At 36.1% G+C, this 23,973-nt stretch overlaps 1 protein-coding gene across 1 annotated transcript in view; it reads left to right on the plus strand.

Annotated features, from left to right (window-relative positions):
• The window catches only part of LOC126095633 (A disintegrin and metalloproteinase with thrombospondin motifs 12-like), a 318,265-nt gene extending 301,783 nt beyond the window's left edge, over positions 1–16,482 (plus strand). The window contains exon 18 of the mRNA XM_049910397.1: positions 15,214–16,482. Coding sequence (XP_049766354.1) covers positions 15,214–15,320 — 107 coding nt within the window. The 3' untranslated portion in view covers positions 15,321–16,482. The remainder of the gene's footprint in view (positions 1–15,213) is intronic.
• The last annotated feature ends 7,491 nt before the right edge of the window (positions 16,483–23,973 follow it).

A 23,973-nucleotide genomic window follows, 5' to 3' on the forward strand; every position in this document is an offset into this window, starting at 1 on the left:
AATAACCATTTACACAACTGTAGCCTTCTGTTTTTCTGAGTGACTTGGTAGTTGATGCTGGGTGACTGTGATTTTGTTGGGAACAGGGAACACATCAAGTGCTGTAGAACCAGGTCAAGAATATGATGGTGACACCTTATGAACTTGGGCTCTTCTAGACCTTTTTGTGTGAACTGTCTCTGGAATCTAGCAACTATACCACTTTTGTGCCCTTTATTGACTGCTGTGATGTCCAAAATAATCATTTTGACACTCCTCCATGCATTGTACTCATCCAAGAATAAAAGAATGAAACATAGTGTATAGTAAATTACAAGAAAGTTTTAAATTTGTGAATTACTGTGTATGACCTTGCTGATAAGATATTTGTCATTTTTACAAACGTTGTGAAGCTCTTTCATGTGCTTTTCCAGGTCACTTGGCCACCATACTTGATTGAGACAATCAAGCATATGTTGTTTATTTTCCCAGTGAGTGGAAAAAGATTTTAAAGCCTTACTGCACTTCAATTTGGATTCAGTGGTGTGCAGCTCATTGTATGTGTCCTCTAAATAATGCTGATTTAAAAACCTTATCTTTGTCCATGCACTTGCGATGAAGTTACAAGTACCTTTGAGCTGATCTCTATTTCAGAAGGAGAAAATATGCAATCATTGCAAAGGTTGCCCATGAACTCCACCAGGCACTTGAAGGGAATGGTGCTTCTGCCGTTTGATTAGAGGGCATTTTTTCTCCTCCTGATAGAAATTGTATCCTTCACAGAGTTGACAAAGAAACCTGAAGTCATCTCTCCATCTTGAATTTTAATGTGTCAGTGTGTTTTCTGAGCCAGTAGCAAGTCTTCATATCCTGTGGAAACATCTTCAGTGAATTGGTAGTTGATGGTGGTTGACTGTGATTTTGTTGGGAACAAGGAATCCATCAAGTGCCGTAGAACCAGGTCAAGAATATGATGTTTACACCCTATATACTCACACTCTTGTAGACCTTTTTTCTGAACTGTCTGTGGAATCTAACATCTACACCACATTTTTGCCCTGTACTGACTGCTGTGATGTCCAAAATAATCATTTTGACTCTCTTCCACATGTTGTATTCATCTAAGAGGGCCTGCAGTTTGGTAAAGATATCCTCAGTTGACCTGTTTTCACAAGCCAAAATTTCTAGATGCAGAGTTCTTACAGATTTCCTCAGACAGACCATGTGATATTCTCTGTTTTTAGTTTCCTTTCCATAAAAATGAAAGCAGAATTCCTTTTCACCACTAAGTTCTTTGAGCTAGTTCTTGATTTCTACATTTTGTGTCACTTGGTGCCAAATCCCTGATTGCGATGGTGTAGGTACATCTGTTTCATCTTCAGCCAAGTTTTGAAAAACTTTTGATGCTTTTCTTGTTGACGGAGACACTTTTGATAGGAATGGGGATGCTGATTTTGTAGGTTGACACTCTTGTTTCATAATAGGACTGTTTTCCGAATATCTCTATCAATGCTGCTTCCACTACCCTTGTCCCCCACAGTGCTACTATTACTGGACTCTTGCACTTGACTTCTTGACTGATCTTGTGAGTTCCTTTGACATTTTGAAGGATGGATCATTGTCATAAAAGCTACTTTCTCAGTAGTATATCCCAGGATATAGACTGCAGTAGGTACTGGGAGATGAAGAAGATTGCACAGGATAGAGTAACATGGAGAGCTGCATCAAACCAGTCTCAGGACTGAAGACCACAACAACAACAACAACATCAACAACATATCCCACTTGGCCTCCTGTTTCAATTTGCCTTCTGTAAAGTTTTTTGCTTTCACTGCAAAGTCAGTTTTCACTCAATTTTATAATACCGAAAATATGAGTAAGATTCTTTTCAAACACTTCTTTCCTCCACTTTCTATGATTTTGGAACACTTTCATGAGTTTCTCGGCCTTTTCATGCATTTGCTGTGTAGAAAGAAAAGGGAAGCTCATCTTTTTCCAGAGTTTTACTATTTCTTATGGCATTTTCTTTATACAGTCAGCTCACTCTCTGAGTTTTTCATGCAACCCCAAAAATCAACCAATGATGTCTCTGTCCAAAGACTTTTGCACAGAATCTCATTCATGTCTTTTTTCATTTCTAGTATGTTGAGATGGCACTTTTTAGTTGTTGTAAAATTTCTTGTCTATATCTTTCCAGCCAACTCTACTACTGATTTGGAACATTTAGTTTTGAGCAACATGTTTAAACCATACAATAAAATAAACACTATTGAAATGGTAACTGTGGAAGCTCTGCTCCAAATAAATGTAATGTGTTATTTTCCTACACCAAATAAATGAAATTATATTGGGTGTGGGAGGTTTTTACATGACCAGACCAAAATAATACTAAAAAAGTAACATATAAGCAATAATTCATCAAATAAACATCAGGAAAGTTAATATTTTGAAAAAAGTTAAAAAGTCATAACATTAATTAACTCTTCCAGTGTTGATACCCACTTCTGTTGTGATTTCTTCAACATTCCCATGGCAATCACCTTGAGTAAGCACATAAACAGCCAGCTGTTGCCATCTGTGAGACATGGCCTTGCGCATTGAATATGACCCTCATTTACTATACTTTCTTGGTCGCCCTTAAGTTGACTGGCCCAAGTAAACATTAGCTCTGGAACAGTGCAGCATCCTAACTGTGCCTTCATACAAGTTAAAATCTATTGAGGGTTTGACCCCTTCATGGTTTAAAAACTTTATCGTAATATGTTGCGCAACAGATGAAGGAACCGCTTGTATACTAATGACTGTAGTGAAGCCAGAACAGGGTGCAGCAGCAAACCAAGCTGATTCCCCCTCCTTAATACACAGACCTTCAGCCCCTTAATCCATCACACATGGAATTGCTTGCACAGTACACTGGCACAATTACCATTTATATTCGAATCACCCTTGTACTCGGTGCTAATACAAAATCTGTAATTCTATATCAACATTTTATGCACTTTTAGTAGCTGTTTTCATTTCTATCTGTTCAGGATTTAGTTAAGTTGAATTGTGTTTGGGATTATTACTTGTACAACTTCAACACAGAAGTGGAATTAATTTTTAAATAAGGTACATCTATTAACCTGATATCCAAACTGATATCACAGTTTTGTGTTGCAACATCTTACCATTTTATGATTAACTTTTCTTGTTGGATAACACCACCTGAGGAAAGGCGTGACACCTGTTTTTTAATTTATTGTTCCAAAAGTACAAACTCAAATTGTACAGAACATTTTAACAGAATTTTAACATAAGTATGTTTTGTGTGATATTCTGCCATGGCTAATATCATTTTATGACATTTTATAATTAGTCCATAATAAGTACTGTGTGATTTTAATGCACCTTTTTGGAATATTATGTGTTGTACAGTGTGAATCAATAATACCCTTAACACAAAGAATGTGATTATGGGTGTTGTTGACTTCAGACTGCCATTGAACTGTGTGCAATTCTCCACATTCTCTGCAAAGTGACATAACAGTATTCAATTTTTTTCTGTGCTCATTATTTGTTTGTATTACCAGAATTCTGTTTCAGAAAGGCTATGCTCATATTTTTCACTAACTGAACTGTGTATTTGATATTCCTTCTGTTATCTACAAACTGTATCTTACCAATGAGTTGAATATCTCAAAATGAACATGTCATGTCTGAGTCTTTACATAAAAGTTATGAGCTGCATTATTAGATTTCTTAATTCCCTAAGATTAAGCCTACTATAACTTACCCTGCATGAAACCTAAAAGAGATCGCGTTGTGCTAGAAAAAAATCGCAAGTTGAGGCGCTGCAGTCGGCACCGGGGCCGGCGGCGCTGCAGGACTCTTTGAGGCTCTTGTGACACCATGTGGCAACAGTGTGGTGATGTGCCGGTGAAGCAGAGACAGCAGCAGCAACAGCAACAGCAGTACTGCTAATGCAGCTCTGTTGGAGGCACCACTCATGCCAACTACTTGGTTGTGTTGCCTCCTGATGGCCACTGTTTGTAGGCGAGTTTCTTTTACAATATTCTTAAACTTCACTTGATTCCAAGTTGCCTGCAATGTTTTGCTGTAGTGAACAACTTAATAAGCCTGTATCAAACCATATAAAATTTCTGAATTAAATTCTACAATTACGTATGCCATATTACGTAAATCACATTACTGATATATGCTCCGAATAAGACAGTATTTCTACTCAGTAGCTGTGTCAGTAGATTTTCATTACTTCTTTAAAACGGTATCTAAATATATGTTCAAGTTGATCATGGTCACTTCTAAATTTATTCATACCTATAACTGAATGTTAAAAGTAATTTTCTGAAATTTTCTTATAACCTCAACTAACAAATTTCAGAATTTGGTTGCACTGCATGATTTCTTGCTGGTTGCTGAACTGCCTGATTCTTTATTACCTTGTTCCTCCCTGTGGAATACCAATTGCTTTCATTAATATCCTAACTTCAATATTATTTCACAAAGCTGTGTGCGACATTTTGTGAAGAAGTAAACTGAATTGTGGTTGCATGTGTATTTACGTGATGCTGTTGTGTAATTAACAAAAACTGAAATAAAAAACTGTCCCTAATACATTTGCAAAGTGACAATATTAATGCTGTAACTTTTGTAAAATAAGAGAACGTTTTATATGGAAGGTGCATGGATATTAACATAAACTAAATACAATATGCAGATACAGCAGGCCGCTAGTCAGAAACCAGTGTAAAAAAGGTGTGGAATAGCTAGTCAGTTAGATTTAAATAACTTGGGAGACTGCACATTGTGCGGGAACAGTAAACACATCATAATCCACTTTGTACTCACAGAGCTACAAGTTAGAGCAATGTTAATTTTACTACAATCACAGCACTGTTAGTGAGATTTAGTGTAACTGTTCTGACTGTACATACTAGCTCATGCTTCTGCTTAATAATTAATATACTCATTTTATGTGCCTCATTTGATAATTTTCATTTTGATCAAAGTCCTGTAGGACAGTAAAATTCCTGCTTCTAATTATAGGTGCTTGAAAAATAATTTCATTATTAGTACTGCTATATTGTCCTGTTGTTTGTAAGTTCTTAGTTATAAAAGTATAAATGTTAGTGTATTTCATCTACAGAAAGATCAGCCTACTTGTACTTAAACAAATTTTATTTAGTGGGAACATTTTGTTGCAACACCTGAATTCTCCAAAAGCTAAGTTTTACTTTGAAAACATATTATTATATTTCTATAATTGCTAATTTGTGTCATTTCAGTGTTCACAAAATTGTTGGTTGTATATGATTTATATGACAGATTATTATGACTGATATGTACTTGTGTAGCAATCATGATTAGCTACACCTCATTCTTGCAGCAATGCTCATTACCTATTGCTCAGTAACCTACATAAATCAAAATATTTATATCATACAAATACCACTTTCTATTAATATGAATGTCATCTTTCCTAGTTAGTTTTCATTTATTAAACTATCTAGGCATAACAAGCATCATATGAAGTTATCTAATAGTAATGTGTCTGTGCATAATTCTCATTTACAAAATATTTTGGTAAAATAAACAGATTTACACATGCCATACATTAAACATGGTACTATGTGTAAAAATTCTTTGAGTACAGTTGGGCAAAAGCCTAAATTGGAATCAACATGTAAATAAATTAGTCATGAGGCCCAATTCACCATATTTTGAACCTGAAAGTAAGTCCTATTGCATTGACTTGAGAACAAATATACCACTTATTTTGAATACCTTATCTCCCATTGTCTGCCTGAACCTGTGTGGGCAGTGCAGCTGATTGCCATGGGAGGGACCTGGTACTGCCTGGAATTTTTCCTTGTTTGGAGGACTGAAATAATGTGCACCCAGCCTTGTGAGGCCAACTGAGGAGCTACTTGACTGAGTTGTAGCATTTCCAAGCTCAATGAACCCAAAAATGGCCAGGAGGGTGGTATGCTGCTCACATGGTAATGATGTCATTGGCAGAGGATCACACAGCAGTTACTCGGGCCGGTTGTCCCATCTAGAGCCAGAAAATGGAACTACCTCCCATTATCTTTGGGGGCAGTGCAGCCAAAGTAAATAGCAAATCTATTTAGCAAAAATGAGCATTCATTGTGGTACATAGATTCCATTATGATGCTAGTCTGAAGCAAGTTGGTGCTACCTCAGTTATGTTGCATAGCTGCTGTGTATGAACACATATCCATTGACCTTTACAAGCAGTTGACCGGAAGTTAAGAGAAATATTTGATTCAACCACATTTATAAAGCTAATCACATTCAAATTAAACAATGGAAATTCCAGGTTGGAATAGCAATGTAAGGAAAAGATAGATTGCTGTTCTCTGTGAAGATGACACATTGAGTTGCAGGCAGGCACAGTGAAAATACACTTGCACATTAGCTTACAGCTAAAGCCTTCTTCAGAAAAGGAACACAGACAGACAAACACACATGTTCACACAAGCATGCAGATCTCACAAACATGACTGCTATGTTGAAACGTTGAGTCACAGACAGGCACAACAAAAAGAAGAGTTTCTGCCAGAGCCTTCTTCACAAAAGGAAACACACTGCTATCCCACATGTACAGGAGTGACACTGGCTGCTGTTGTTGTTGTTGTTGTGGTCTTCAGTCCTGAGACTGGTTTAATGCAGCTCTCCATGCTACTCTATCCTGTGCAAGCTTCTTCATCTCCCAGTATCTACTGCAACCTACATCCTTCTGAATCTGCTTAGTGTATTCATCTCTTGGTCTCCCTCTACGATTTTTACCCTCCACACTGCCCTCCAATGCTAAATTTGTGATCTCTTGATGCCTCAAAACATGTCCTACCAACCGATCCCTTCTTCTAGTCAAGTTGTGCCACAAACTTCTCTTCTCCCCAATCCTATTCAATACCTCCTCATTAGTTACGTGATCTACCCACCTTATCTTCAGCATTCTTCTGTAGCACCACATTTCGAAAGCTTCTATTCTCTTCTTGTCCAAACTAGTTATCGTCCATGTTTCACTTTCATACATGGCTACACTCCATACAAATACTTTCAGAAACGACTTCCTGACACTTAAATCTATACTCGATGTTAACAAATTCCTCTTCTTGAGAAACGCTTTCCTTGCCATTGCCAGTCTACATTTTATATCCTCTCTACTTCGACCATCATCGGTTATTTTACTCCCTAAATAGCAAAACTCCTTTACTACTTTAAGTGTCTCATTTCCTAATCTAATTCCCTCAGCATCACCCGACTTAATTTGACTACATTCCATTATCCTCGTTTTGCTTTTGTTGATGTTCATCTTATGTCCTCCTTTCAAGACACTGTCCATTCCGTTCAACTGCTCTTCCAAGTCCTTTGCTGTCTCTGACAGAATTACAATGTCATCGGCGAACCTCAAAGTTTTTACTTCTTCTCCATGAATTTTAATACCTACTCCGAATTTTTCTTTTGTTTCCTTTACTGCTTGCTCAATATACAGATTGAATAACATCGGGGAGAGGCTACAACCCTGTCTTACTCCTTTCCCAACCACTGCTTCCCTTTCATGCCCCTCGACTCTTATAACTGCCATCTGGTTTCTGTACAAACTGTAAATAGCCTTTCGTTCCCTGTATTTTACCCCTGCCACCTTCAGAATTTGAAAGAGAGTATTCCAGTCAACATTGTCAAAAGCTTTCTCTAAGTCTACAAATGCTAGAAACGTAGGTTTGCCTTTTCTTAATCTTTCTTCTAAGATAAGTCGTAAGGTCAGTATTGCCTCACGTGTTCCAACATTTCTACGGAATCCAAACTGATCTTCCCTGAGGTCGGCTTCTACCAGTTTTTCCATTCGTCTGTAAAGAATTCGCGTTAGTATTTTGCAGCTGTGACTTATTAAACTGATAGTTCGGTAATTTTCACATCTGTCAACACCTGCTTTCTTTGGGATTGGAATTATTATATTCTTCTTGAAGTCTGAGGGTATTTCGCCTGCCTCATACATCGTGCTCACCAGATGGTACAGTTTTGTCATGACTGGCTCTCCCGAGGCCATCAGTAGTTCAAATGGAATGTTGTCTACTCCCGGGGCCTTGTTTCGACTCAGGTCTTTCAGTGCTCTGTCAAACTCTTCACGCAGTATCTTATCTCCCATTTCGTCTTCATCTACATCCTCTTCCATTTCCATAATATTGTCCTCAAGTACATCGCCCTTGTATAAACCCTCTATATACTCCTTCCACCTTTCTGCCTTCCCTTCTTTGCTTAGAACTGGGTTGCCATCTGAGCTCTTGATATTCATACAAGTGGTTCTCTTTTCTCCAAAGGTCTCTTTAATTTTCCTGTAGGCAGTATCTATCTTACCCCTAGTGAGACAAGCCTCTACATCCTTACATTTGTCCTCTAGCCATCCCTGCTTAGCCATTTTGCACTTCCTGTCGATATCATTTTTGAGACGTCTGTATTCCTTTTTGCCTGCTTCATTTACTGCATTTTTGTATTTTTCTCCTTTCATCAATTAAATTCAATATTTCTTCTGTTACCCAAGGATTTCTATTAGCCCTCATCTTTTTACCTACTTGATCCTCTGCTGCCTTCACTACTTCATCCCTCAGAGCTACCCATTCTTCTTCTACTGTATTTCTTTCCCCCATTCCTGTCAATTGTTCCCTTATGCTCTCCCTGAAACTCTCTACAACCTCTGGTTCTTTCAGTTTATCCAGGTCCCATCTCCTTAAATTCCCACCTTTTTGCAGTTTCTTCAGTTTCAATCTGCAGTTCATAACCAATAGATTGTGGTCAGAATCCACATCTGCCCCAGGAAATGTCTTACAATTTAAAACCTGGTTCCTAAATCTCTGTCTTACCATTATATAATCTATCTGATACCTACTAGTATCTCCAGGATTCTTCCAGGTATACAACCTTCTTTTATGATTCTTGAACCAAGTGTTGGCTATGATTAAGTTATGCTCTGTGCAAAATTCTACAAGGCGGCTTCCTCTTTCATTCCTTCCCCCCAATCCATACTGGCTGTTATACTGTCTAAACATTGTGCAATGGGCTAGGGACCTGAAAATGTAGCATCTATTTTTGCCAAAATCTGCATCTATTATGAAGTCTTTGTGATTTGAAATTGACTTAAAATAAGTTGTGATTGAGGAGCTGTTTGCCTAGAATGTTTGCTCTTGTGAAGGCTTTGACAGCGTTCTTCTTCTTCTTCTTCTCTTTTTTTTCCCAAAATGGTCTTTGCTTTCTTCTTTTGGCTCTATTTAAGCTTTCACCAAATGTTGGTTTCTGCTGAGAAGCAGCAGCATTTTCTTGCTGGTGAACAAAGTGCTTCTCTGATTTAAGATGGTTATTGACATTATTTTTCTTTCCCCACCAAATTCATTAATTACAAAATCTACAGAATATAAATATTAATCATTAGTGAGCATTCGCAGCTGTGCTAACCATACTTGACAATACTACACATAGAAAAGAGAAGGTACTTAGAGTAGAAGTAGAACTGAATTAGAAATAGAACCAAACATAACTCTGTTTGCATGTTCAAACAATGGAAACTTCACGTAGGAATAATTAAGACACTTGCATAAAGCTTTTGGCCACAGCCTTCATCAGTAAAAGAGAGACACATACACTTTTGTTAATGAAGACTGTGGCCAAAAGCTTTATGTAAGTCTCTTTTAATTGTGCCTGTCTGCAACTTGATGTGTCTTCTTTATGGTAAGTAGCAATCTGTTTGCATGTTACAAAAATGCTTTCAGCATGGTCAAGTTGACAGGTTTTGTTTTTTGGTCACTATAGTGCAGAGTGTAACACTATAAACTGGCAATCAGCATGCAAGTGTAAACCAACCAGAATTATTAGCAATAGAAGGAATGCAGTGCAGGTAAATAAGTTCTGCCTTCATCTCATGATGCAGCCAGCCAACTTCCGTGTAACCATGTTCTGTTTTTCTGTGAAAGCAGACTTGACAGGCACTGATAAGGATTGCCAATCCCTTCAAGGGTTACAAGTGGCATAATCGAACTCTGTGATGGACCAGAATTAGTTGCTTCACTCATTGAAAAATAAGAAAAGAAACAATTAGCAAAACACAACACAAAACATTCAGTAACGGCTACCACACATTTACTTGCTGAGTTGCCAATGTCGTAAAAGTGGTAGTGCAGGCCTGACCTCAACTGGTGTTTGACACAATTACATTTCACAACACCTGCCACTTAAAACTACCTCATTTAAGTGTCCACTTTATACCACATTTTGAAGTTTACAAAGATATACATTTATTTGTTCAAAAATGCAAGGTCCCACAGCTGAGTTCTGTTTTGCATTATGAGGTGTGTATTTTGTACAAACCAGTCAACTGTCGACAGTTGGTACGGCATCTAGTGCACAGATAAATTGTTGTGTTCCTGCATTTTTTATTTTGCAGACACATTCTTATGCACATTATCTTTCCAAATTGGGCTTTACCAGGTGATGTGTAAGGCCTGTACCAAAATTTGGTTACATTTTCGATATTAATATGCAGAAAATAAAGATGTTTCAAACTATATCTGATAAAACTATTTATTTAGATAAAATTCACAATTAATTACGATTTATTAGATAATTTCACATTTTGAGGGAGAATTTGCATTTATTGCAAATGTGAATTTTTCAGGGCTCTAACAATGGTTGATATCGCTATGCTATAAGTTAAGGGAAAAGGGTATTAATTAAATCATATGGAAAATAATATAGCAGTCTTATTTTTGAACTGATCAGCTTCATCTGTTATGTTGAAATATTTTTCAAATTTCTTGAATCAAAAGTTAATATTTACACTATATTTCAACTTGTTATGTAGACAGTTGTTATATGCAAACTATATACATAAAAAACATTAATTAAATCAAACAATGGAAGATCCAGGATGAAATGTAACAATATTAGGGAAGGAAAGTTGCTACTCACCATATAGCAGAGATGCTGAGTCACGATAGGCACAAGAAAATGGCTTTAATGGCCGAAAGATATGATTGTATGAATCTTTTTCTTGTGCCTATCACGTTTCAGCATCTTCAGTATATGGCGAGTAGTGACTTTCCTTCTCAAACATTAATTAAACAGTGAAGTAAGTGAAGATTATTCACTGTATGGTGAAGGTATTAAGTCATACTTATAATAAAACTCACCTCTTGACTCCAAGTATTTATTATGTTTCTTTAATCCTTAAGCATTTCAGCATTAAGCCATTTTCAAAGGAACTAAATAAAAAAAGGTCACACATTGAGAAACATATGAGCAATACCTATATGTATACAGAAGAACTTGTACCCACCAAAATTCTATTGATACAAAGTACCACATCAAATTTAAATGTACAGAGTATAAATGCAAACTGGCTTACATATAACCATGGAATGACAAGGGAAACATCTCCACCAGATGGTGTTAACATACAAAGGTGGTATTTTATTACAGTGAATACACATATTCTGCATTTACAAAAATAATAATTGTACATTTTACAATCACATAGGCACACTACCTTATATGTGTGCACTTGATATGTATAGAAGAACAGAAGACAGGCACGAAGTGGACAGTTTGTTACACAACTACCTTGTGTACAGATTTTGTAAAAATATAAAGAACATGAAAAAATATAAAAACAGCTGTAAACAAAGCCAAAGCAAATGTGTATGAAATGTTAAGTGGGGCTAGTAAGAGTATTTTTTAGTACATCACGTTGCAGATTGATACATAGTGCCTCGCGCCAGCAGAACCTACATAGTTCCTAGTAACTACCTGAGCAGATTGAAGCAAGGCCTAAAAAATGTAGTCAAAGCCTAGCTGTCACTATTTAAGCTCTTGATGTCATAGAATTACTTTCCAAATCATTATCATTGTCTCACTGATGAGATGAACCAGCCATCAGCTTAGCAAACTACCTTTACAAAAATGATTTTATGCATAGAATGGTTCACCTTGGTGATGAGACAGCAACCATATGATTGTTGAGAATGTAATCCTATGACAACATGACCTTAAATAGCAACAGCTAGCCTCTGATTCTGTTTTTTATTGCTCATCTTAATTTTTAGGCATTGATTCAGATCATTCATGCTGTTATTACAATCAATGTGAGTTCAGTTGGTACAAGGCACTACATACTGAACTGCAACATAATACAATAAAAATTACCCCTAGGGCCTCTCAATTAACATTTCATATATGTTGGCTTAGGCCTCGTCTCTAGTTGTTTTTGTATTTGTCATGTTCTTTATATTTTTTATGTAAGTTGCACATAAAATAACTGTATAACAAAAGTCTACTTCATGCAATGTCTTTTGTTCTTCTGTAGACTTTAAGTGCACACTTATACTCTAGTGTTCTCATCTGATTGTTAAATATGTGCTTATTATTTTTATAACTGCAGAAAATAATTATCTATTCACTGTAAGTCAATGTGATGTTTGTACACTAGTGCTACCTGGTGGAGCTGTTTTCCTTATCATTCCATGGCCACACATAAGCCAGTTGGCACTTATCCTTCATATAATTAAATCTGATGCTGTACTTTGTAGCAATAGGATTTTGTTGACTGCACTTTTTGCTGTGTATATTTTCTGTTCATTTCTGTTCAATTGCTCTTACGTTTCCCAGTGTAAGCTTTTTCTTCTTCATTTAGTACCTTTAAATATGGCTTAATACTGAAACTTGTTAGGATTAAAGAAATGGAACAAATGCTTGTGGTCAAAATTGAGTTTGTTATAAGTGCTGAATATGACTGCTATGTCCCACAAAGCTTTTGTGCAATATGCATTTATTAAGTAGTAGACATCTGCTCAGGCAGGTGCTATTGACAATCAACAGTCAGTTTCACTGCAGCTGTGTGTGTGTGTGTGTGTGTGTGTGTGTGTGTGTGTGTGTGTGTGTGTGTGTTTGGGTGTCTGTGTGGTTGTGTGTGTGATGTGGTACTTCTAGTAGAGAAAGAGCAAGAGCTCAAAAGCTAGAGTAAATATTGTTTTCTGTTGAGTGTTTATATGCACCCTACATCTGTCAGTTATAGGTGAGTGAGTACCTTCCCTTTCTTTCATGTATTATGTTCAGCTAACATACATACCTGTGTGGTGTACATGTAGTGCCTCAAAACCTGGTCAATTCTTTAAGCTATTATATTTGTTTACATCCTCATATAAAACATCTTCATGGCTCAAAGTCTTTGTTTGTTTATATTTGTCTATATGACACACATCTGTAGGTGAGTGATTGCCTTTCCTCATTCTTTTTTTTCCACCCTGGACTTTTTGTTATTGTGGTATTTTATGTTTGTTTATAACTATGGAGTGCAACATCCACCATTTCATTTGTTGCTTCTTTGTTGTGGTGTTCAAGAAGTGATAGTTCTTAAACTGCAGTATGTTCACTAACAAAATTGGCTCATCATCATCGTTGCGTTGCGACCTGCAATAACTGTTTGCTGAGTAATCTTCCAATTGATCATACACATGAGTCCATGTTTCATTGTTACTAACAATTACAATGTGGTGAATGTTTCTCCACACTTGCTATAAATTAAGTTTGTTTCTAAGGTATTGTACATACGAGGTGCATTCAAGTTCTAAGGTCTCTGATTTTTTTTCTAATTAACTACTCACCCGAAATCGATGAAACTAGCATTACTTCTCGATGTAATCGCCCTGCAGATGTACACATTTTTCGCAACGCTGACGCCATGATTCCATGGCAGCGGCGAAGGCTTCTTTAGGAGTCTGTTTTGACCACTGGAAAATCGCTGAGGCAATAGCAGCACGGCTGGTGAATGTGCGGCCACGGAGAGTGTCTTTCATTGTTGGAAAAAGCCAAAAGTCACTAGGAGCCAGGTCAGGTGAGTAAGGAGCATGAGGAATCACTTAAAAGTTGTTATCACGAAGAAACTGTTGCGTAACAATGGCTCGATGTGCGGGTGCGTTGTCTTGGTGAAACAGCACACCCGCAGCCCTTCCCGGACGTTTTTGTTGCAGTGCAGGAAGGAATTTGTTCTTCAAAACATTTTCGTAGGATGCACCTGTTACCGTAGTGCCCTTTGGAACGCAATGGGTAAGGATTACGCCCTCGCTGTGCCAGAACATGGACACCATCATTTTTTCAGCACTGGCGGTTACCCGAAATTTTTTTGTTGCGGTGAATCTGTGTGCTTCCATTGAGCTGACTGGCGCTTTGTTTCTGGATTGAAAAATGGCATCCACGTCTCATCCATTGTCACAACTGATGAAAAGAAAGTTCCATTCATGCTGTCATTGTGCGTCAACATTGCTTGGCAACATGCCACACGGGCAGCCATGTGGTCGTCCGTCAGCATTCGTGGCACCCATCTGGATGACACTTTTCGCATTTTCAGGTCGTCATACAGGATTGTGTGCACAGAACCCACAGAAATGCCAACTCTGGAGGCAATCTGTTCAACAGTCATTCGGCGATCCCCCAAAACAATTCTCTCCACTTTCTCGATCATGTCATCAGACCAGCTTGTGCGGGCCTGAGGTTATTTCGGTTTGTTGTCACACGATGTTCTGCCTTCATTAAACTGTCATACCCACAAACGCACTTTCGACACATCCATAACTCCATCACCACATGTCTCCTTCAACTGTCGATGAATTTCAATTGGTTTCACACCACGCAAATTCAGAAAACGAATGATTGCACGCTGTTCAAGTAAGGAAAACGTCGCAATTTTAAGTATTTAAAACAGTTCTCATTCTCGCCGCTGGGGGTAAAATTCCATCTGCTGTACGGTGCTGCCATCTCTGGGATGTATTGACAATGATCGCGGCCTCATTTTAAAGCAATGCACATGTTTCTATCTCTTTCCAGTCCGGAGAAAAAAAATCGGAGGCTTTAGAACTTGAATGCGCCTCGTACAAATACAGCATCCTGTATCATATTACTCTTGCTTATTGACTAATCATTCTCCAGGAGTCAAACTAACTAGAGAATCTTAAATGAACTAAGTGTTAACACATATATAAGAAAACTAACAAAAATGTACTAAGCTCAAAAATCCTAAGCAAAATTCACTTGTAAGGGTTTAATTACTGAATAAAGAATGTATCACTGTAAAATCAATTGAAATTATTGCTTTTGCTCCATATTTATAACTGAACAGTATTTATTTGTGATTACCAGTATGTAATTGCAATGACAATGTTTCAGGTGATGCCTGTGTCGACACCTTAAAACACTGCAGTGACTACAAGATGCAGTGTAATCGTTTTTGGGTAATTAAGACAAAATGTTGCTACACATGTTCACTCAGGTAGCACAGACATTAATTTATTGTGAAAGTGTGTGTGTGTATGTGTACGTGTGTTTGTGTTTTATGCTGCCAAAAAGATTTTGATCTGATATTTCCAAGACTCAAAGGAGCATTTACGAATGGAAAGAAAGACAAGTGAAAACAGGTTACAAAGAACTAATGTACCCTGATAACTGATGTGATTCTATAGAAATAAGTACTTGCCAATGCAGTGTTGTGTCAGATATTCTTTCACAACCACTTCACAAAAAAATGTGAAGTTATCTATATTGAAACTGCCATCCAAAAACCTCATAATATTGTACATAGTGATTAAAATCAAAAATGTAAATGATAAATATTTCATATTGAAACTGCATAGCACCTCCTGTGTGTGTACAATTGTTATTTCATTAACAATATTGTGATAAAAAGAAATCATCAGAATATTGGAATGTATGATACTTCAAAGCAGTGAAATACTAGCCATGTTCCTGTACAGACTGTGTGACAAATGCCATATATATCTCCCTGGCCACTAATATTTCAAAAAAGTTTTTGAACAGTGTCTCCAAGTACACTGCCTATTATTACTGTTTTGTATTATGATTTCATGCAGAAGTCATCTATTTTCATTCCATGACTGTTACAATGTTTTTTTGTTACATATGTATATTGGATTTTGTTATGACAATTCCATTCCACATATTAGTGAATTAGTTAATATTCCAACATGACTGTTAAATATTCATGAAAATAACTGTTACAGAATAACTCTTATCGTATTCTTGTTCTGTAAAAACTGTCACAAACAGACATCACTTGCAATTATTGTTTGCTATACGTTATTCCCCTATTCTGATTAAAAATCAATAGCCATTTTTCTTTGCAGTAAACCATTCAGTGTTCATCACTTAGTATACTTTATTTCATGTGTTCCAACCTCTATTTTCTGATTATTACAGAACTTTATATTTACAGTTATTATTTTTTAAGCCTATATATTATGTCTACTATCATGCAGATCTTTGACTCAAAAGCATTTTTTAAATGTTTTGTTTTCAGTTGGAAATTAGAACTTGATTTTGTAATTGTGCTATTATCTTGCTGCATTCTTTGAAAAGAAGAATACCACTTACAGCTCAAGCTCCATAACTATTGCTTAGTTGGTGTACTCCATATATATATATATATATATATATATATATATATATATATATATATATATATATATATATATTTCCCATGTGGAATGTTTAGAGGGAAACATTCCACGTGGGAAAAATATATCTAAAAACAAAGATGATGTGACTTACCAAACAAAAGCACTGGCAGGTTGATAGACACACAAACATACACACAAAATTCAAGCTTTTGCAACCAACGGTTGCTTCATCAGGAAAGAGGGAAGGAGAGGGAAAGACGAAAGGATGTGGGTTTTAAGGAAGAGGGTAAGGAGTCATTCCAATCCCGGGAGCGGAAAGACTTACCTTAGGGGGAAAAAAGGACAGGTATACACTCGCGCACACACCCATATCCAATCGCACATACACAGACACAAGCAGACATTTCAATGCTTCTGCTTGTGTCTGTGTATGTGCGGTTGGATATGGGTGTGTGTGCGAGTGTATACCTGTCCTTTTTTTCCCCTAAGGTAAGTCTTTCCGCTCCCGGGATTGGAATGACTCCTTACCCTCTCCCTTAAAACCCACATCCTTTCGTCTTTCCCTCTCCTTCCCTCTTTCCTGATGAAGCAACCGTTGGTTGCGAAAGCTTGAATTTTGTATGTATGTTTGTGTTTGTTTGTGTGTCTATCGATCTGCCAGCGCTTTCGTTTGGTAAGTCACATCATCTTTGTTTATATATATATAATGACCAAACATCAATCCAATTATCACTAAAAGTTATATTTAGGTTTCCCTACAATGAACTATCCACTCTCACTTTGGATTCTTGACAACTTATTCAATTTTGTCATATTCTGTTGTTCAAACAAATACTTGCCAGTGTGCTAACTTCTCAGGATCCATTCATTAATTCATTCATTCACACACCAATTTCTATAAAACTCATCATGGAGGGGGGGCTTTCAAATATGTGGAAAGAGTCCAGTTTGTATAAAAGGAGAAAACAGCCATTAAAAGCTACTTCAATGAAGTATACTGACTCTTAAGTTCCTTTTTTTATGCTTGTATAATATAGGAGTGTGAAAAGGTTCCAAAAATATACAACTGTGTGGTGACAGCCCCTGAGCTCTGGAGACTGACTGTCTCAGGCTGTGTTCATGTGTGAGATTCTTACATGTTGCCATTTTACTGAAGTGAAACACTAATATTATTACACAGTATTTCTATTGGATCCCGTTCAAGTGTTCATTGACTACTAAATTCATATGAGTAGATCTTCCACATGCTTCTGAATAACTTAATACCTTCTAAGTGAATGTTTTTTATATCATTGTCTTATAAGCCTAGCATGCACCTTATAACAGCTAATTATTTGCACACAGATTTCCAGCTTGGGTGCTGTTTTTCTTGGCTAGTAGGTCTCCACCACTTACTTGTCAAAAGAGATGTAAAATGCTATCAAACACTATTACAAAATCTGCATTTGCCACAGCTTCTTCCTGTTCCCATCACATATAATATGTTGGAAGGGGGACTGCAAGTGTATGTGTGTCATTCAAATTATATTCAGAATTTTTGCAGGGGAGGAATCTAATCCCCTGAAGTATATTCGTGTTTTTCGATACTTGCACCATAAAGGAACATAGCCATTCAAATTACAGTTTCAGTTTATATGACATGTAGCCATCAAATGAAACTATATTTTCGTATAACTGTATTACATATAGTATTTTTGAGATGTCTTATATTAGGTGGGATTAAACCTAAGACAGCAACAAGATGTATACAGTGAACAGAGTATTAAATTGCTTTGTTACACATGTGCCATTATCTATTATAACAGTTCATAACTTGAAAATCAGCTTTTCATCTACACTAAGTAGTTTCCATGCAGGAGCACCACGATTACACGGGTGAAGTTACTATACAATAGTGACACACACAAAATCTGTCAAATAAGAAAATATGATCATGATGGTGGTCTTCATAAAAGGACTAATTAAGTGGCAACATGTTCCTGAAAAACATTACTCAATCAGAAAAAAAATACTGAAGAACTGTTTAACTGAAAATCAAGTAGGGAATACCAGTTTCTGTTAAGTTTCCTGGCTTTTGATACATAGGCATAAGGTGGAGAATGAATTTTACACATCTTCACTGCATACTAATATGATTTTAATACTTTGCAGATAATTATTTGTCATGGAACTATGAATTGAACTAGGAATCATGTCTGTGTTTTCTAAATGGCTGTGGATTTTCTAATTAACAACACTATAAAAGGATGAACATTTGTGCTAATTTTGCTGACAAAATGTATTAAAGATAGGAAGCAATATGAATTAACTGATTTCTACTGCTTGTGGTAGAGAATTTAATTTTGCACACAGAAATATAGTCATGTACTTCATACAAGATATTTCTTTCTTCAGCGCCATGTATCATGAGAGATCTTTTGTACATTCACAACAGAGCCATTGTTTGGAAATACTTTTAAAGGCTAGTGTAAGGTACTTTGTCAGTTGCATTTTTTTTACTAGGGAGCAAATTTATTTTTGCTGTATTCAAAGAACAACAATTATATTCCAATAAAAATAATGTATCACTGCCAGTTTGTACAGCTATTTATTTATTTAATTGTACACCAGTTGTATCTCAGCAAACAATATGTTGTGGTACCAGAACATTAAAAGTATACCATGAATATAACTGAATCTGAGTACTCAGTGTGGATGCTCTTAAAATTATTAAATGACAATTCTTATTATTATTTATTTTCAAATTTTTGATTCCTCTGAGTCTGATATTCATATTTTGTATACTGAATCATCAGCTATGAGATTTTAGTTACATGCTATTGCATGATACAGAAGGTATTCTTTTTTTTTAAAAAAAGGAAAACAGAAAAACTTGGTGCTATTAATGCTAAGAGGCTTTAAAGCATAAGTGCAAATGGTTTGAATATTGGATGTTCATTTTTATGTGGAATGAATAAATTATATTTTCCTAATGAGGATATGCTCATTATTACCATAGTTATTCCAATCAGAAGTACTGCTGTAACTGTAGTACTGACACCTAAAATATTTATGTACATACCTCATGTTTGCTTTGTAGCTTTTGGGCAAATGATAAATTACACTGCCTATAATGTGTATGTTTTTAACATCCACACAACATCTAGTCCCATGACTGAAATATTTTAGTGTATTGTACAGGTTATGGATTCCATGAACCACATTTATTTCATTTTCAAATATCTTATAGATAGTGGGGCACACTTTTCAACACTACTTCTGAATTTGGAACCCCCTTTTTTGTATATAATTTTTGTACGATGGAAAATGTGAAACTTCCCTTTTACAACAGTAATTATATATTTCATGACAATAATTTATTTATATAAAGTTGTAAAACTTTGTTAATTTCTTGTATACTTGTGATTACTGAAATATTTGTAAAATATGTACAATTTAAAATGTAGAAAATAAGAACATTGCTTGTAATTTGGCAGATCATTAATTTTGTCAGTATTCTTCAGTGCAGTATTGTTCACCATATTGTTTAACTGTGCCATAATGGCAGTAATAAAGATATATGCCAAATAATGTCTCATTGAATTATTAACTATTCTCACTCTCCACTCTTATGAGGTTATGTTCATTGTAGTCCGTATTTTTAGCTCCTCTTTATGGGTAGTTTTCTGGAAAGAAAAATGAATGCATAAGTCTTGCAATGGCAGATTCCCAATAACTAGTATTTTAACTTAAGTGCTGTCCTCAAAAATTAATTAATTCATCTACAAATTGTGTTGTGTAAGTTCCAGAAAATCCATCATGAAGGACAACCTTCAGGGACACTGAAAAATTAAAACTATGTATTAACTGCCAGATGCAGTCACTTCAAGCCATTTCTATAATGTGCATTAACAACCTATTAAACTGATAGTGCTGTTCACATTGATAATTATGGGAATTACTTCTGAATTATATTGTTCATCAGAAAAACAAATGCCTTGGAAACATCACTGTTGTTCCCCTAAAGTAGTCAGCTGCTATATTTCAAACTGAAGCTTCTGAAAAACGTCATCAGACTTATATCTGCTGCATATACAGATGAATCATGTCATCTGTTGCTGAAAATGTGGAACTTCCCCTTATTGATAGAAAATCATTTTAATCAATCATATACAACACAAGAGTAAACATAATTTTATGCTTCCAGCTCACTGATTAAAATTATGTCCTCAGGCTCCCCAATATATGGGAATGAAAATCTTCAGTAAGCTTAAAGCTAGAACATGAAACTAGATCCACTGAAATAGAGTTTAATGATGTTCTGATACAACCATGTTTCTAACTGGTGAAAGAATTCATGAAGAGAAAGTTGATAATTTAAGCAGGATGTAACTGATCCTCATCACTCTAGTGTAAATACGATTTTATTCTCAGGAAAAACATTAGCTTTAGAATACTGCTCCTTCTCATTAGCTATAATTTGACATGTAAGTGAATTGTATTACTAATGTTTGATGTGCCTCCTGTACATCTGTGTCTCTGATGACTAATAAGTCTATGTTATAAGAAATATAAGTCACTATTCACTGTAATTTCACACAGAAGACTGACCTGTGATCATAGTCAAAAGTTTAAAAAATTTACATAGCTGAGTCCATATATTCCAATAAATTACGAAAGTGATTGATAATGTAAGTTGTTAATGTTGAGATTACTGAGGTTTTCTGATTTTCTGCTCAATATTTGATGGCAGTCTGTTACAGACATTAGCATCATAATATAAAACTATGTTATGAGCACTGTGGAAAGTATTTATACTTCTAGTATTATTTGTGATTGTGACTTTCACAGTTCATCTTAAATTTGCTCATCTTAAATTCACCACAAATACAAAAAAGGAAAAGAAAAAGGAATATATGAATGGGATGGAATCTGTACATGTGATGTACGTGTACAGACAAACAAATAATTACAATTCCAACAAAATGAAATGATTTGTTCAAGATAAAGAGCTTCACAGGTATGTTGGTCCACCTCTGGCACTTATGGAAGCAGTCATTTGGCTTGGAATTGATTGACAAAAGTTGCTGGATCCCCTCCAGGGGGTTAGCGTGGCAAATTCTGTCCCTTTGGTGTGTTATATCATCAAAATCCTGTGATGGTTGGAGGGCCCATCCCCTATTGCTCCAAACATTTTCAGTTGCAGGGTGATCGAGCAAACTCACTGGTGAAGGTAGGGTGTGGCAAGCACAAAGACAACAAATAGGAACTGTTGCCATATGCAGGTAAGCATTATTTTGCTGAAATGTAAGCCCAGGTTGACTTAAAATGAAGGGCAATAAAACTGGGTGTAGAATATCGCTGACAAACCATTGTGCTATAAGGGTGTCAGCCAAAGAGGTCCTGTCATGAAAACAAATGGCTCCCTGAGCCACCACTCCTAGTTGTGGTAAAATAAGAAGAATCTACCTTTAGTGATGGAACTACTTCTAGTCAAATAATAGACAAAATGTCAAGGGCTTCACCCACTGATTACTATAATGTGAAGGAGGCAGAAGATAGTTCCAAATTGATGGAACAAATTAATTTTAAACAGGAATTGCTTGAAGAAAATCAAAGTATACAGGAATGCTTTGTAGCTGAAGATAGTAAATTGTTATTGAAATTAATAACTCAACAAAACTTAAAACTGGACAAAAGAGTAGTGACATTAACAGGGGATTTTAAAGTTAAATTTGGGTATAGGTATCAAAAATTTGGACAAGAAAATATATTCAGTGCAAATCTGCATAGAAGAAAAAATAGATATGATGTCTTTGCAGAAAATGTAGGATCATCATTAGATTCTTGGAGTCAGAATCTGCAGGATAGTGGAGAGGAGACTGAAAAAGTTTGAGGAAGTGGAAACTGATGTTGTTGATTCGTGTCAGGATGAATTAAGAGAAGTAGTATTCTTCTAATGATATAATTTCTGATGCAAAGCAAAAAGCAGTCACTGATATTGAGAAAGTGGACTAGTTGCAGAGAATGTTACTGTAAATATTGATGTAATTAATGTATTGAACCTGAATGTGTGCAAGTAATGAATGAAACTGTGGACAAACTTGATGATCATGCTGAAGATAAGAGTAGGTATTGTGTAATTAATAATAAGATAAGTGGAAAGCAATCAGTAAAATTTTTGCAAGTAATATTGTGGGAAAAAGAGGTAATATTGAAAAGGCAAAGGGTACCAAAGTAAAGAAACCTACTGTGAAGCTCCCAGCAATAGTCATGTACAAATTATTAGAAGTTGACAGTAAAGTAAACAGTCTGAAGGAAGAAATTCTTGCCAGCCGGAGTGGCCAAGTGGTTCTAGGCGGTACAGTCTGGAACCGCGTGACCGCTACAGTCGCAGGTTCGAATCCTGCTTTGGGCATGGATGTGTGTGATGTCCTTAGGTTAGTTAGATTTAGGTAGTTCTATGTTCTAGGGGTCTGATGACCTCAGAAGTCAAGTCCCATAGTGCTCAGAGCCATTTGAACCATTTTTTGAAGAATTTCTTGCTGTAAATATGCAGAAGGTAATTTTCAAAGTAGAAATCATATTCGATGCATTTGTGCTCATTGTGTCTCAAAGTTCAAAATTTTGTTGTGTTTTGTGGCAGAGTAGCAAATTTTTTAAAAAAAGTAGATGAGGAATTTCACAAAATTTTGCAAAACTAGATGCAAGGGCAGGGAGTCAATGTAATGGTGAACCCATGAGTAGTTATGTGTTCAGTCAATATGTTACATTGTCAGTGACTCCTCCCCAATGGGGTTATTCTGTTCTTCCTTTCACAGATCACTCTTCTCCTCTAAATGTCTTCTCTGTAGGGTATGGTATTGTGGTCTTCAGACTGAAGACTGGTTTGATGCAGCTCTCCGTGCTACTCTCCTGTGCAAACCTCTTCATCTCCATATAAGTACTGCAACTTACATCCACTTGAACCTGTTCACTGTGCTCAAGCTTGCTCTACCTCTATTATTTTATCTGCCCTCCCCCTTCCCCCACTATGCACACACAAATGTCCCTCCAATACTAAATTGATGACCTTTTGATATCTTGGAATGTGTCATATCAACTGATATCTTTTTTTAATGAAGTTATGCTGTAAACTTCTTTTCTTCTCAATTCCAATCAGTACTTCTTCATTAGTTACACAATCTATTCACCCAGTTGTTAGCATTCTTCTGTAGCACCATATTTCAAAGGCTTGTATTCTCTTCTTGTTGGAACTGTTTATCATCCACATTTCACTCATTATAAGGCTACATTCCAGACAACTACCCTCAGAGAAGACTTTCTAATGCTTAAATTTATAATCACTTTTGACAAATTTCTCTTCTATAGGAATGCTTTTTTGCCATTACCAGTCTACATTTTGTATCCTCCCTACTTTTACCATTATCAGTTATATTACTGCCCAAATAGCAAAACTCAATACCCTTGTTTTGCTTTTGTTGATTTTCATCTTATATCTTTCTCTCAAGACACTGTCCATACTGTTCAACTG

Source organism: Schistocerca cancellata, chromosome 8 (assembly GCF_023864275.1).
Source record: "Schistocerca cancellata isolate TAMUIC-IGC-003103 chromosome 8, iqSchCanc2.1, whole genome shotgun sequence".
Classification (NCBI taxonomy): Eukaryota; Metazoa; Arthropoda; class Insecta; order Orthoptera; family Acrididae; genus Schistocerca; species Schistocerca cancellata.